The sequence below is a fragment of the Mesoplodon bidens genome (genome assembly GCF_964165515.1).
Source record: "Mesoplodon bidens genome assembly, chromosome: 3".
NCBI classification, from domain to species: domain Eukaryota; kingdom Metazoa; phylum Chordata; class Mammalia; order Artiodactyla; family Ziphiidae; genus Mesoplodon; species Mesoplodon bidens.
Genome location: NC_138178.1, coordinates 151,095,808 through 151,112,108, shown reverse-complemented (window position 1 = coordinate 151,112,108; position 16,301 = coordinate 151,095,808). Strand labels below are relative to the sequence as shown.

At 39.0% G+C, this 16,301-nt stretch overlaps 1 protein-coding gene across 1 annotated transcript in view; it reads left to right on the top strand.

Annotated features, from left to right (window-relative positions):
- Positions 1 to 15,911, top strand: part of TMED10 (transmembrane p24 trafficking protein 10) — a 44,273-nt gene extending 28,362 nt beyond the window's left edge. Inside the window, exons 4-5 of the mRNA XM_081230297.1 lie at positions 12,158 to 12,284; positions 12,723 to 15,911. Coding sequence (XP_081086423.1) covers positions 12,158 to 12,284; positions 12,723 to 12,844 — 249 coding nt within the window. The 3' untranslated portion in view covers positions 12,845 to 15,911. The remainder of the gene's footprint in view (positions 1 to 12,157; positions 12,285 to 12,722) is intronic.
- Positions 15,912 to 16,301: the final 390 nt, after the last annotated feature.

Here is a 16,301-nt window from a genome sequence, read left to right as displayed (position 1 = left end):
AGAGATTTCTGTGCATTAATTTTGTATCCTGCAACCTTACCAAATTCATTGATTAGTTCTAGTAGTTTTCTGGTGGCATCGTTAGGATTTTCTATGTATAGTATCATGTCATCTGCAAATAGTGACAGTTTTACTTCTTCTTTTCCAATCTGTATTCCTTTTATTTCTTTTTCTTCTATGATTGCCGTGGCTAGGATTTCCAAAACTATGTTAATTAAGAGTGGCGAGAGTGGACACCCTTGTCTTGTTCCTGATCTTAGTGGAAATGCTTTCAGTTTTTCACCAATGAGTATGATGTTTGCTGTGGGTTTGTCATATAAGGCCTTTATTATGTTGAGGTAGGTTCCCTCTATGCCCATTTTCTGGAGAGTTTTTATCATAAATAGGTGTTGAATTTTGTCAAAAGCTTTTTCTGCATCTATTGAGATGATCATATGGTTTTTATTCCTCAGTTTGTTAATGTGGTGTATCACATTGATTTGTGTATATTGAAGAATCCTTGCATCCCTGGGATAAATCCCACTTGATCATGGTGTATGATCCTTTTGATATGTTGTTGGATTCTGTTTGCTAGTATTTTGTTCAGGAATTTTGCATCTCTGTTCATCAGTGATATCGGTCTCCAATTTTCTTTTTTTGTGGTATCTTTTTCTGGTTTTGGTATCAGTGATGGTGGCTTCATAGAATGGATTTGGGAGTGTTCCTCCCTCTGCTATATTTTGGAAGAGTTTGAGAAGGATCGGTGTTAGCTCTTCTCTAAATGTTTGGTAGAATTTGTCTGTGAAGCCATCTGGTCCTGGACTTTTGTTTGTTGGAAGATTTTAAATTACAGTTTCAATTGGGAGATTGGGATTGACATGTATACACTGATGTGTATAAAATGGATGACTAATAAGAAAAAATAAATAAACAACAACAACAAAAAATTACAGTTCCAATTTCATTGCTTGTGATAGGTCTGTTTATATTTTCTAATTCTTCCTGGTTCAGTCTTGGAAAATTGCACCTTTCCAAGAATTTGTCCATTTATTCGTGGTTGTCCATTTTATTGGCATATAGTTATTTGTAGTAGTCTCTTATAATCCTTTGTATTTCTGTGGTGTCGGTTGTGATTTCTCCTTTTTCATTCTCATTTTATTGATTTGCGTCCTCTCCCTTTTTTTCTTGATGAGTCTGGCTAATGGTTTATCAATTTTGCTTATCTTCTCAAAGAACCAGCTTTTAGTTTTATTTGTCTTTGCTATTGTTTTCTTCGTTTCTATTTCATTTATTTCTGCTCTGATCTTTATGATTTCTTTCCTTCTACTGACTTTGGGTTTTCTTTGTTCTTCTTTCTCTAGTTGCTTTAGATGTAGGGTTAGATTGTTTATTTGCAATTTCTCTTGTTTCTTGAGGTGAGATTGAATTGCTATAAACTTCCCTCTTAGAACTGCTTTTGCTGCATCCTATAGGTTTTGGGTTGTCATGTTTTCATTGTCATTTGTTTCTATGTATCTTTTAATTTCTTTTATTTCTTCTGTGATCTCTTGGTTATTTAGTAGTGCACTGTTTAGCCTCCATGTATTTGTGGGTTGTTGTTTTTTTTTTTTTTTTTTGGCTGCATTGGGTCTTTGTTGCTGCATGCAGGCTTTCTCTAGTTGCAGCAAGCAGGGGCTACTCTTCGTTGCGGTATGCAGGCTTCTCATTGTGGTGGCTTCTCTTGTTGAGGAGCATGGGCAGTCTTAAGTAGTTGTGGCATGAGGGCTCAGTAGTTGTGGCTCGTGGGCTCTAGAGCACAGGCTCAGTAGTTGTGGCACACGGGCTTAATTGCTCCACGGCATGTGGGATCTTCCTGGACCAGGGCTCGAACCCGTGTCCCCTGCATTGGCGGGTGGATTGTTAACCACTGTGCCACCAGGAAGTCCCTGTATCTGTGTTTTTTACAGGTTTTTTTCCTGTAATTGATTTCCAATCTCATGGCATTGTGGTCAGAAAAGATGCTTGATACGATTTCAGTTTTCTTAAATTTTCCGAGGCTTGATTTGTGACCCAAGATGTGATCTATCCTGGAGAATATTCTGTGTGCACTTGAGAAGAAAGTGTTTTCTGCCACTTTCAGGTGGAATGTTCTATAAATATCAGTTAAATCTATCTGGTCTGTTGTGTCATTTAAAGCTTGTGTTTCCTTATTTATTTTCTGTTTGGATGATCTGTCCATTGGTATAAGTGGGGTGTTAAAGTCCCCTGCTATTATTGTGTTACTGTCAGTTTCCCTTTTCATGGTTGTTAGCATTTGCCTTATATATTGAGGTGCTCCTATGTTGGGTGCATAAACATTTATAATTGTTATATCTTCTTCTTGGATTGATCCCTTGATCATTATGTAGTGTCCTTCCTTATCTCTTGTAATAGTCTTTATTTTAAAGTCTATTTTATCTGATACGAGTATTGCTACTCCAGCTTTCTTTTGATTTCCATTTGCATGAAATATCTTTTTCCACCCCTTCATTTTCAGTCTGTATGTGTCCCTGGGTCTGAAGTGAGTCTCTTGTTGACAGCATATATATGGGTCTTGTTTTGTATCCATTTGGCCAGTCTGTGTCTTTGAGGCATTTAATCCATGAAATTCAAAGTTATTATTGATATGTATATTCCTATTACCATTTTCCTAATTGTTTTGCGTTTGTTTTTGTGGGTCTTTTTCTTCTCTGTGTTTCCCACCTAGAGAAGTTTCTTTAGCATTTGTTGTAAAGCTGGTTTGGTGATGCTGAATTCTCTTAGCTTTTGCTTGTCTGAAAAGCTTTTGATTTCTCTGTAGAATCTGAATGAGATCCTTGCTGGGTAGAGTAATCTTGGTTGTAGGTTTTTCTCTTTCATCACTTTAAGTATATCCTGCCACTCCCTTCTGGCCTGCAGAGCTTCTGCTGAAAAGTCTGCTGATAACCTTATGGGGTGTCTTTTGTATGTTATTTTTTGTTTTTCCCTTGCTGCTTTTAATATTTTTTCTTTGAATTTAATTTTTGTTAGTTTGATTAATATGTGTCTTGGTCTGTTTCTCCTGGGGTTTATCCTGGATGGGACTCTCCGTGCTTCCTGGACTTGGTGACTATTTCCTTTCCCATGTTATGGAAGTTTTCCACTATAATCTCTTCAGATATTTTCTCAGACCCTTTCTTTTTCTCTTCTTCTTCTGGGACCCCTATAATTTGAATGTTGGTGCGTGTAGTGTTGTCCCAGAGGTCTGTGAGATTGTCTTCAGTTCTTTTCATTCTTTTTTCTTTATTCTGCCCCTCGGCAGTTATTTCCACGATTATGTCTTCCAGCTCACTTATTCGTTCTTCTGCCTCAGTTATTCTGTTATTGATTCCTTCTACTGTATTTTTCATTTCAGTTATTGTGTTGTTCTTCTCTGTTTGTTCTTTAGTTCTTCCTGGTCTTTGTTAAACATTTCTTGTATTTTCTCAATCCGTGCTTCCATCCTATTTCCAAGATTCTGGATCATCTTTACTATAATTACTCTGAATTCTTTTTCAGGTAGATTGCCTATTTCCTCTTCATTTATTTGATCTTTTAGGCTTCTACCTTGATCATTCATCTGTGACATACTTTTTTGCTGTTTCCTTCTTTTTTTTTTTGAGATGAGTGGATTGTGTTCCTGTCTTACTGGTTGTTTGGCTTGAGGCTCTCAGCACTGGAGTTTGTACGCTGTTGGGTAGAGTTGGGTCTTGGTGCTGAGATGGGGACCTCTGGGAGACCTCAGTCTGATGAATATTCCCTGGGGTCTGAGGTTCTCTGTTAGTCTAGTGGTTCAGACTCAGAGTTCCCACCACAGGAGCTTTGGCCTGACCCTGGCTCATGAACCAAGATCCTGCAAGCCACGCGGAGTGGCAAAAAAAAAGCGGGGCAGGGAGAATGATGACAAAGAAAAAAAATAAAATTAGACTAGGAAACTAGCAGATATGTTAGAAAGAATATAAAAATAAAAATATAGATGAAACAACAACCAGAAGGTAAAACGGAACCACAGTAGTAAGAAAGAAGAGGAGAGGAAAAAAAAAAAGAGAGGTGGAGAAGGCCTTGGCTGTGGAGGGTGGGGCCTAAGCAGGGGTGGGGTTTGGGTGGTGGGCGGGACCTATGCTTAGGACTTATGCTTAGGGCTGGAAAAGGCCCTGGGGTGGGGCTTAGGCTCAAGGAACAGAAGGGGCTCAAAGGGTGGGGGACCCCACCTGGGAGCTCAGCAGGTCTCTGGGCTCAAGTGGGCAGGGCCATCCCAGAGGGCCCCCTCTCACCCACCTCTCCTGATCTCCCTGGCCTCCCTCCTATGCCCCCAGGACCCACGCGGCCCCGAGGGGGCCTCTGAGGGCATAGGACCCAGCCCGAGAGCCAGGCAGACTTCTCCTGCCGATTAGGCAGGGGATAGCATGCTCCCCCCTGATCCAAGCCCCCAAGGGTCCATCCAGGCGTGGGAAACCCTCCCCCGCCAGCCACCCCTCAGGAGCGCCGGTCCTATCTGGCCTCCACTTCTCCTCCCCTCTCAGTCCCCCCCAGTCCTACCAGTTCGCTTGGGGTTTCCTCCCGTCACCTTGAGCGTGGAGGTCCCCCACCAGCATCCTGCAGGCACCCTAGTTTTGGGGAGACGCAGACTCCACATCTTCCCACACTGCCATCTTGACTCCGCCCCCCCCCCCCATGTGGCATTTTAGAATCCCCATACCTCCTGGAATTTCCATCATCCTTGGACTTTGTTGACACTGGGAAAGGGCCTTTATCTTTCCTGACCTTTTACTTAACCCAAGAGGGGAATCCCTACCAGAAAGGAAACCACAGTGCTTCCTTTGCCTGCTTCCTGCTTCGGAAGTCTGGCACGTCCTAAGCTTTTCTTTACGCACATGGTTACAACACAACTCTAAATTCTCTTTCTTAACCAAGAAACTCCTCCCACTGCTTTCTTTGGTGGTCTACCTCCCCACTCCCCCACCCCACAATAAGCAGATCAGACTGAAACAGAGGAGGACAAGTGGTTATTACACAGGCCAAAGACTAGCCCTTTTCTCAGCCTATGGCTAGGCTGCCTTAAACCTTGCTCAGAAATAGCTATTAGTTGTCTCTGAGCTAATGCCTGTGACAAGAACATGGATAATAGAAGCGCTTGTTGAGTGGTTAATTACCAGAGAGCACTGAGCCTATGTAGAGGTTTTGAGGCATTTAATTTCAGGCCCTTGAGGCAAGGGAGAGACTTTATCTCCAGAGGATTGTGGCCCTTCAGCATCAGTATTTAGATTCAGGAAGGTGGCACATTTCTTTTAATTTTTTTTCACATCACAGCTCTCCCTCACATTTGCAGACTTCATAATTCTGAAATCCCGTGTGGTCCTGTAAGAGTCAGTAGTAATCACTGTCTAAATAGCTGGACAGAGTACCACACTACCTACTAAATTGTTATGGAGGATTAGTTAATGCATGTGAATTGCTATGTAAACACGATACAAATGTAAGGTGACATTATTTGAAGGCAGAATGGTTGCCATTTTGTAAAGAAACATAGTCTTGTAGTTTGAATTCTTTAAAGAGAAAGTATGTGTGTTTCCTCAGCAGTAAAGCACTTTTGATTCCCTCCATTGTATTTTAAGGACCTCTCACCCCTATCAGAGGGTGGCATTTGCCCCTCAGAGGGTGGCATTTTTGTAGAATCAGTATGTGAATTGAGCCATTTCTTTTTAGTTTGTGGTCTGTGAACTAGAACAGCAGTTTGGAGGGACTTACTGTCTAATCTTCAGTTGTGGGAATGAAGGCAATTATCCCACCAAGAAGGAGCTGTCTGACATATCCTGTAACTCTTGGGCTGTGTATGTCCCCTCTTGCTTGGATGTCTGCATTTTCAACTCAACTAAAGTCATGTTTTGCCTAGGGGTTCTATTAGTATGCCATTTGCTACCAACAAATACACCAAAAACACAGTTGCACTTGGAGCAACAGCTGAAGGCCTTCCAAAGGTTCTGTTTCTCTGAATGCCCTCATGAAGGAGGAACTCTGGTTTTATATACTTGATCCAAAATCCCTTTCTTGACATAAGTTAAATGAAATAACATGGGTAAGGCACCTGACACATAGGTGATCAGTTCAGTAGATTTTAGTCCCCTTCTCCTACCCTTTCTAGAAACTGCCAAATGGCTATGACAGAGTAAATAGGATCTTTCTAAATTTCATTCATTTAGCCCTAAGGTTGGCAGTATTAGCTGGACTTATTTTGGCACATTGTTGACCTTTTGACCTTCGTTGAAGAAGCCTGTGATTCACATGCCCCCATGCATAAGTAGACTTGCCTTTGGGTGTACAACTGTCTTCATTATCTTGATTGTGTTAGACTGGATGGTCTCCACTTTTATTGCTATGCTTCTAAAATTTGCAGGGGCTGTGGAGTGGGGTGTGGAGATAACAGAGTCATTTGTCTGAATCTGGCTCTCCTCAAGAAGCTTCTCTCTTGAGTTTCTCAGTGTTCCACCAAGGGAAAGAATCTAGTGATTCTCTAGAGGCTGGTTTCACATGTGTGTTTTACGAAGCAGTCTTTCAGATTTAATACCTTTCCTTGGTACAGTTACATAGAACTCTGAACTCTTTAGATTCAGATCATCATTAGAGGAATGGAAGATTTGGATATGGTTTAAGAAGAGTAACTTTACAGTTATTTTGGAGGTGTCGTAGATACACAGGGAAAGCTTTTCCAAGCAGTACCTAACATTACAGATGAAGAGTGATAGATATTGTGGTAGAAAGAACTTTTTCCTAGGCAGTGTGCCTGGTGAAGATGAATGCTGAGTGAAAGTAAATGCAGAGTGCTCTTAACATACAGGGAGTGTGTGCTTCAGGGGACCAGCAGCACATACCTGCTATGAGAAAGTTGGCTCCTTAAAGAAGGCATAGGATGGACCTAATGGGTTAGCTACAAGTGTGTACCATGTATCAGGCATGTGGGACTACACAAGGTATATATCATTCTAATTCTGTTGAGTTCAAGATCCAAACTAGTTGGGGGAAGAGGATAAAAAGCAAAAACAATGTGAATATGACAATATATGATTGAGTGTTAATTGTGTGACACAGTCTAAGTGTTGTAGGGCATTAGGGAAGAGGGTATCAGTGTTAACAGTAGTGGTTAAAGGAGGCTTCATGGTTAAGGCTGCAAAGATAGGTACGATTTGGATACACTGAGTGTGTATGCTTTTGGAAGTCAGGGATTCATTTTTGCTTACATTTTACAGCAGAGCTTTGCAGTTTTGATGCTAAATAAATGCTTTGGTAACCCTGGGTAGGGAGTCAGGAGACCATGGTAGTGCTAGTCTTGGTCTTCCCCTCAAAGGACTGAATAACTTTATGGAATCATGAGTTTCCTCATTTGTAAAATGAAGTCTCTGGTAGCTCTGATATTTTTGATTATTTAATGCTTAAATGCAGCCTACAAGGGGAATGCTACCTCCTAGTGGAGAACCTATGGTACACATTGTCAAATAGGGTTTGCTTTTATCAGACTGTTGGCAAAACACACATCATCCTTCCAACTGTGGAAGAGAAAAGTAGACCAGAATAATGGCCTGCCTTCGTGAGATGTGTAATTTCACATTCTTACAGACACTTTGAACATTGAATCAGATGTTTTGAATAGCAGAACAACAGTCAGTGGGGATATTGATAGAGGTTTTCTTATTAGCTTTTTGTACTGACTGATATAAAGTCTTGATACTTTTATTATTACTATTATTATTTATTTGGTTGCATTGGGTCTTAGTCGCAGCACGTGGGATCTTCGTTGTGACGCTCAGGCTTCTCTCTAGTTGTGTGCAGGCTCCAGAGTGGGTGGGCTCGGTAGTTGCAGCACGTGGGCTCTCTAGCTGTGGCGTGCAGGCTCAGTAGTTGTGGTGCACGGGCTTAGTTGCCCCGCAGCATATGGGATCTTAGTTCCCCGACCAGGGATCGAACCCGCGTCCCCTGCATTGAAAGGCGCATTCTTAACCACTGGACCACCAGGGAAGTCCCTTGATGATACTCTTTGAATGCTTAGTCCTGGGCAAGCAAAGAGGGTCTACTTTAAAATACTTAGGATAATTTGTTTAAAAATTTTATTCTGTTAGTTATAAAAATTAGAGTAATGCAGTATGAAACCTACGAAGTTTGACTGATAAACTGGACAACTTACCCAGATCCTTGTGGCCTACTATAGCTCATTCACTTCACTTTTGATCCAGATAAAACTTAGTCTAGTCGTCTGGTTTTCTTCACCAAATTTTTTGTTCCTACAGAATAAAATATAAACTCAGACTTGGATTGCAATTCTAGCTCAACCAAGCTCTGAGACCTTGGGCAAGTTATTTAACACTCTGAGCCTTAATTTCCTCATCTGAGAATTTTAGGAATAATAATATTCACCATATATAGGATTATGTTATGAGGATTAAGTAAGAGTATAAGATATAAAATACGGATCACATTCTGGGTATATAGTAATAGGTCTAATTCATTATATTACCTCTTCATCCTCATCCTCAGTTTAGCTCCAGCCTAACTTTTGAGCCTTATATTTGCTATTACCCACCACTCACCCACAAGCACGCATGCGCGCGCACACACGCACCTCTACCTACTTATAACTAGGCTACTCATGGCCTCCTAAGCAGGGCCTGCACTTTCTTCCCTACATGTTTTGGTTTGTAGCTTCCCCTCAGCCTTAAATATCTGTCTCTCCCATCTCTTAAAATCCTGTACACCTTGTATGACCCAACTCCCCCACTTCCTGTTAAGCTTTCCTTTATTCTTCCAACTGTAATTAAGTTCGTGCTACTTTCTTTCCATTCCACTTTCAATATGTACCTTTGTTGTAGAAGTTAATACATAGTGCTTTATATTATGGTTGTAGCTTTTTAGGTGAGCCTCTCCACGAGACTGTGAGCTTCTTAGGAGCAGAGATCATAATTTATCTTGGTGCCTAGCACATAATAAGCACTCAAAAAACATTGTTAGGGTATTAAAATGTTAAAAAACAAAACAGAAAACACTTTTTACATTTGTTTTGATTTCTAGGTTTAGATTAAATGTAGAAATATATTCATTATTTTTGTTATTTCCACTGAGTATCCATGATGTGTTAGATGGTTGAAATAGCAAGTTGTTTTTCAATATTGTTTTAGTCTTTTGGCAATTCTTTAAGTTCGCTAGATTTTAAACTAATATCAAGAATAAAGGTAGTTATCAGGCAGAGATGTTTTTTAGGGAAAGAGACCTTCATCCCACTCAAGAAGTCTGCAAATAATTTACTGAATTAAGGACAGGATTGAGTAGGGATTTCACTGAGAAATTGAAATCGACTTGGATGATATGTTATGAATAGAAGTATAGAGTCTAGAATAGGTCCTGTACTAGAAAAGGGGTTAGGAAATTGAATGATTAAGTAAACAGTGGCCCATATGCCATATGGAATACTATGTAGCAGTTAAGAAGTATGAGGTGAATCTACAAGCACTGAAGTTTTTGGAAAGATTTTATTAAATGAAAAGAAAGAAGCCTTAGAACAACATATACATTATGATCGCATTTATAAGTATGTTTTAAATTATATTTTCCTATGTACATTTATATACATACAAAGGCATAAATAGTGTGTTACCTTCTGACAGGGTCTAGAAAGATATCCACCAAGTTCATAACCACCTCTGGGAAGGAATGTGTGGATGTGGGAATCGAGGAGCTGTGAAGATGGGCCTTTTGTTTTTGTTTCCTTTGCTTCTGAATAATTTAAATTCTTTAGTAAGGGGCCATATTTATATGTTTCTTGTACAGCTAAAAAATAAATGAAACACCAGAAAGGAAAAGGATTGGGAACAGGCTTGGGGGACTATATTCTACAAAGGCTATTCTCAGTACCAAATTTATTTTCATTCCATCCTCCTTTTTGGGGTTTTAGGCCTTTGGGCTATTGTCATTTAACCAAAAAAAGGGTGGGGAGTTAGAAGTAGTCTTCAGAGTAATTTTTAAGAATATTATTTTCAGCTGGCAGAGAGAGGTACAGCCATAGTTTCACTTCCAGTTCCTTTTATAAGTTTCTATTTAAGGAACCTTAAAGCACTTATCTCTAAAGATGTATCATGCTGTTGCCTTCATACTGTCTCATTCAAGAAACTTTGGAGGGGAAAGTATATACCAGGAGGGAAAATGTTAAACAGCCCAAGGTTCAGCTTATTATATATGTCTTGTATCTTTTTCCTGGGGGAACCTCTTTGCTCTGCACCTCTGTATGAAATCAATTAACAGCTATGTATTGCAGGTTAATGACAAAACCTGGTGTTTGGGTATTCAGCTAAGAGTGTTAGCTCAGTGTATTAACTAGCCGTTGTAAATCTTATACGCAGTTAGCTTTATTCTGTTCTGTAGCTAGCTGTCAGTCAAGCTATTACCTGTATCCGGCATTTTACAATTGTAAGAAAATGTACATCCAGTGAAAGAAAACTTAGGTGCATCGTTACAAATCCATCACTATATTTTAGGTACCTTAGGACTTCCCTGGTGGTGCAGTGATTAAGAATCCTCCTGCCCATGCAGGGGACACAGGTTCGTGCCCTGGCCTGGGAAGATCCCACATGCCACAGAGCAACTAAGCCCATGCGCCACAACTACTGAGCCTGAGCTCTAGAGCCCATGAGCCACAACTACTGAGCCTGCGTGCCACAACTACTGAAGCCCACGTGCCTAGAGCCCATGCTCTGCAACAAGAGAAGCGACCATAATGAGAAGCACGCACACCGCCATGAAGGGTAGCCCCTGCTCGCCGCAACTATAGAAAGCCTGCGCACAGCAATGAAGACCCAATGCAGCCAAAAATAAATAAATTAAAATAAATAAATAAATTAGGTACCTTAAATATAAACTCAATTTTTATATCCCTATCTTAACAGCAGTTTTTAGTTTTATTTTAAATAACTGTGTCTTGTTCTTCACAGGTTCAATGAAGAATATAGTTCAGTGAAGAGAACACAAGAACACCCTCAAACTATTCCCATTCATCCCACATTAACTGCTATTAACATTTAACAGAGAAAAATAACAAGGAAGGTGAATTGGACAGAAGAGAAGAAAAAGTAGGGAGTTGTATAGAGAATGTATAGGGAGTAAAGAAGCAGATGTAGAAATATTTTTTGAAGAGTTCTCTGTGGAAAAAGTTTAAGAGCAACTGGTATATGAGTTTTAAGATCTTGAAAGCTCTGGTGTTATACCCGCATTTTAATACAAATCATAATCTAAGATTGACAAAAAAAAACAACTAGAATAATGAAATCCTCTCTCTGATCATATATGCCTTTAGTTACTAGATACTCTTGGAGGTTTCACAGTGGTCTGGGGTGAAAAAGGAAGACAGTTTATTTCTCATACCCTTCATTCGTTAGCACACAGCAATGTCCTTGGAGATTTATTTTGATAACTGGCTATGTAATTAAAAACAAAACACATGGGGATATATGTATTCATATAGCTGATTCACTTTGTTATACAGCAGAAACTAACACAACACTGTAAAGCAGTTATACTCCAATAAAGATGTTAAAAAAAAAAAAAACACTCTGGGATTTTTTTTTTTTTTTTTTTAAGCAGAGCTAGGATTCATCTGGGTTCTAGAGCTCTGTTACAAACCTTAAAGCTGTTGTGGGATTTAAATGAGCAAACCAGAATTCTCTAATTTTGCAGTTTGAGTTATTATCTTAATGTTATAGTTATATGTACTCTCTCATTCCTGTGCATTCCCTATTGGGAATTTGGTGTGTTTTCTTCTCAAAACCACATTTGACTAATACTATGACGCTCACACTTATGCTAATAATATTGCTCATTTCTTAGACAAAAGTGGAAAGGCAAAGTAAAATGCTTTATTAAAGTCAGAAATCTTGGAAAAATAATATATCTTATAGGTTACCATACTAAGGAGGTTTTAATCAAAATTAAAGTATAAAAAAAGTCTGAGATGGAAACATATAGACAGTAGGGAAGGGAAGAAACCCAAATTTTAAAATGTGTTAGAACGATGACAGAAGAAATTTTACGTTTAGCAAAACTTTTAAAAAGACTCCTCTGTTATGTCGTGTTCTTGACTCTAGCAGTTTTTTTCAGGGAGTGTGTTCATAATTCCTTTCTTTTCCAGATTGCAAAAGTTGAGAAGCTCAAACCTTTGGAGGTAGAGCTACGACGCCTAGAAGACCTTTCAGAATCTATTGTTAATGATTTTGCCTATATGAAGAAGCGAGAGGAAGAGATGCGTGATACCAATGGTGAGGGGAGGGAAGCTCTTGTTTCTCAGTACGTGCACCGTAAAGGAGATAGATCCCCAAACTTTAAATTCTGGTGTACCTTTTTCTCAGTTTTGCCAAAGGGGGTTGTGTGGAAGGATAATTGCTTACTTCGATGTTGTTGCTCTACAGGTAAATGAGCCTTGTTAGATTTTCAAGGGAATAGCAGTTTTTTCTGTGATAAACAGTTGACCATATTCTCAGTCTGCTTACAGTGTATCAAACTAATAGTACTAATCTTTGTAATTTTTAACACTTATGTATAAGATAATGAAAATTTAAGAAAAAAACTTATCTGACATCCTACTGTAAGGCCTAGGGGCAGAGTGAAGCTAATTAATTGCCTTTTCCCCCTGGCCGTTTAGCCTACTGAGCCTTGCTTCATTACATTTACACTGCTTTTGCTTTTTTTTTTTTTAGAGTCCACAAACACTCGGGTCCTGTACTTCAGCATCTTTTCAATGTTCTGCCTCATTGGTCTAGCCACCTGGCAGGTCTTCTACCTGCGTCGCTTCTTCAAGGCCAAGAAGTTGATTGAGTAATAAAGCCCAGTCTCCTCCCACCTTGTATCTTAGCCAGCAGAACATCGCTGGGATGTGCGTGGCCTAAGACATCCTACCAGCAGCACCATCAAGGCACGTTGGAGCTTTCTTGCTAGAACTGATGTCTTTTGGTGTGGGAGGACGTGGGTTACCACCTACACCCAATAAGTCAAAGAGGGACTTCTTTTTAACTTGGTAGGATTTGGACTGGTTTTGCAACAATAAGACTATTATTAGAGTCACCTATGACAAAAAATAGGGGTTACCTAGATAATGCCAAAGCCAGCATTTGTACTGGGTTTCCTCGTATGATCTGTTTGAACCATGTTTTCTTTCCTTCTCCCACTTGCTCACCAGCTTGGGCTTCCACTCTAGTTCTTTTACCAACATTTGTATGACCATGTTGAACTTGTTTCATTCTGATTGTCCTCTTTGGATTTCTGTGTGACAACACCATTAACTTTCTCTTGACCCTTAGCTGAAATGTTTAGATAGCTTCTGGTGATACCCTTTCATAATTTTATGTCTCTTAAAAGTGTAGTGGATGTGACACCTCATAGAAATGAGCTTTGAACTGTAGATTACTCTTAAAGAAAATTTCATTTTAGAGAATTAAAATATTTGTGCTCAGCCTCTTGAACTTTTTTCTTTTTGTGTATTTATGTGTGTTTAGTTCTATGCAGTTTTATCACATGTATGGATGTGTGACCACCACCACAAGATGCAGAACCGTTTCATCACATGGATCCCTTGGGGTACCCTTTTGTAGCCACAGTCCCCTCCTTCCTTAACCCCAAGCCCCAACCTCTGGCACCACTAATCTGTTCTCCATCTCTCTAATTTTGTCATTTCAAGAATGTTATATAAATGGAATCACATAGTGTATAACCTTTTGAGATTGACTTTTTTCACTCAGCATAGTGCCCTTGAAATCCATCCAAGTTGTTGCATATATCACTAGTTTGTTCCTCTTTATTGCTCATTAGCATTTCATGGTATGGATGTACCACAGTTTAACCAGTCACCCACTGAAGGACATCACTGTTGTTTTCAGTTTTGGGCCATTACTAATAAATCTGCTGTGAACATTCATGTACATGTTTTTATGTGAACATAAATTTTCATTTCTCTGGGATAAGTGCCCAAAAGAGCAATTGCTGGGTTATATGGTAAACACATGTTTATTTTTGTAAGAAACTGTCCTGCTCGTTTTTCAGAATGACTGTGTCATTTTACGTTCCCATTAGCAATGTATAACCAATCCAGTTTCTCCACATCCTCACCAGTATTTGCTTTTTTTAAAAAAATTTTTTAGTCATTCTGAGAGGCATGTGTAATGATATTCATTGTGGTTTTAATTTTCATTTTCCTATTAGTAAATGGTGTTGAACATCCTTTCATGTGTTTATTTGCCATCTGTATATCTTCCTGGTGAAATATCTGTTCCTTTGCCCATTTTATGATTAGATTGTGTGTTCTTTTTACTACTGAGGTGTTTTTTTTAATTGAAGTATAGTTAATTTATACTATTGAGTTTGAGGAGTCCTTATATATCCTAGATACAAGTCCTTTGTCAGTTATGTGGTTGCTTAAATTTTTAACATAACTTCTACAAAGGAAAAAATAAGTAAAATTTACGAAGTCTTGTTACATGGCAAGTCACTGACTTAATTTCTGTTCTTATGTATTCCATCTAGACAATTAAGACATATGAAGTATTAAAAAGTAACACATCTGGAAGGATCATGAATCAAGTAAATACCTGAAAATGTATGTTATAAAAGCAAATCCAATAATCACTTTGGGAATATGAGGTGCCTAAAGGCCAATACTAAGGTAAATAAGAGAAAGTGTGGACACGAATGACCATGTTCATAAACAACAGTGAAAAATAACATCACTTGATGTTTTCCCCCCTTCTCCCAATAAAGTGGGTGGGAGTTTGTCCTTTCTGTAATCTCTTTTTTTTAACCCTGCTGACTGTTACAGGGCTTGTCCCATCGCAATGACAAGCATTACAGGACTTAGGGCTCTGCAGCTTGCAGTTAAGAAGCAGCGTGTTGGAATTAACAGAGAACGGTGCTGTCGTGACCTGGATAAAGCACAAAGGGGAAAGAGGGAGTGAGTTATGTTGTTAAACTCTCAGGCCGTTCTGTAAATGTTGCAGCTATTGTGAACCCAAAAGCCTTTTTTTCCCCCTCTTTTGACTCCCTGTATGCGGTCCCCTGGTGTGGCATAAAAGTAGTTCTGTCATTAATTTGTGCAACATTGCCATCTGCTGTTAAGAATTGATAGATACTGTTTCTGAGAACCTGGCAGCCAAATCTCACCATAAGGGCAGCAGATGTTGAGAAAGTCTATCGGTGGTATTACATATACTAAACAACAGAGGATACATCCAAGCAGGGAAGAGAATAACCAAATTTGTGAGTTAAGATCCATCCTTGGACGTTTAAAGGTGAAATACTGTTCTGTACCATGAGCCTAACAAGAAACTTTCATATTTCTGACTGGTGCCTTTCCCCTTTTTAGAAACAATGAAAGCTACTCAGTTGGTTGTAGTCTTCTGTTCTGACAAAATGTCAAAGAAGAAGATAGGAGAGGAAAATACTTTATTTTGCTGATGTTTTGTTCCCACATGTGACTTTGTGAAACTGAAATTCTTTCCTGTCCTTTCCTTTTACTCATGCCAAGACTACAAACTTGGAATTTGTGCTTTTGGTTTAAAGTTCATTGATATCACAGTTTGATTTTATCTAAAAAGTAAAATTATTTGCCTTTGATAAAAGACTAGTGCAAGAGCAAATCAGCTTTAAAAACGAAGATATTATCTGCTTTCCTCCATTTTTGAACCTGTTATTCAACAAAGCCTGTAAATTATTGATGAAAGTGATAGTTTTAAGTAAGCTTTGTTATACCATTGTCATAAACCCCTGTCATAAGCTGTTTTTATGTTTGTTTAATGGAAAGAGGCATGTGGGATTTATGGATTTATACAGATTCACTTGTAAGTGTTGGATTGGGGATTTTTGTGTAAATTTTCTCAAATAAAGGCTAGCAGAAACTATCTTAGGTGTATTTTTCTGTTACTCTTGAGTATCTCTTTGTCTGGATTGGCAATAATTCCTCCATATTCCTCAGTGTTAAAGTGTGGGAAATTATATGTGACGAATTAGAGAAAAAATGTTTGTAATTTACTCCAGATGGATAAAGTTTATGTGAGCTAGTAAAAGTTTACTGTACTTTATATATAAATGTATAAACTGTATATAATACATATATTAAAATAATAATAATTATACATGTTCAGAAAGACCAAATAGGGTTCTGTAAGCCAGGAATTCTCTGTAGCTTCTCTGTTTTAGAAACTGCTACTGGAATTATTCCTACAGAGGGTCTTCTCCCTTTCCCTCCGTTCTTAGAATACCCCTCCCAATTTAGAAACCCCCAGGACTTG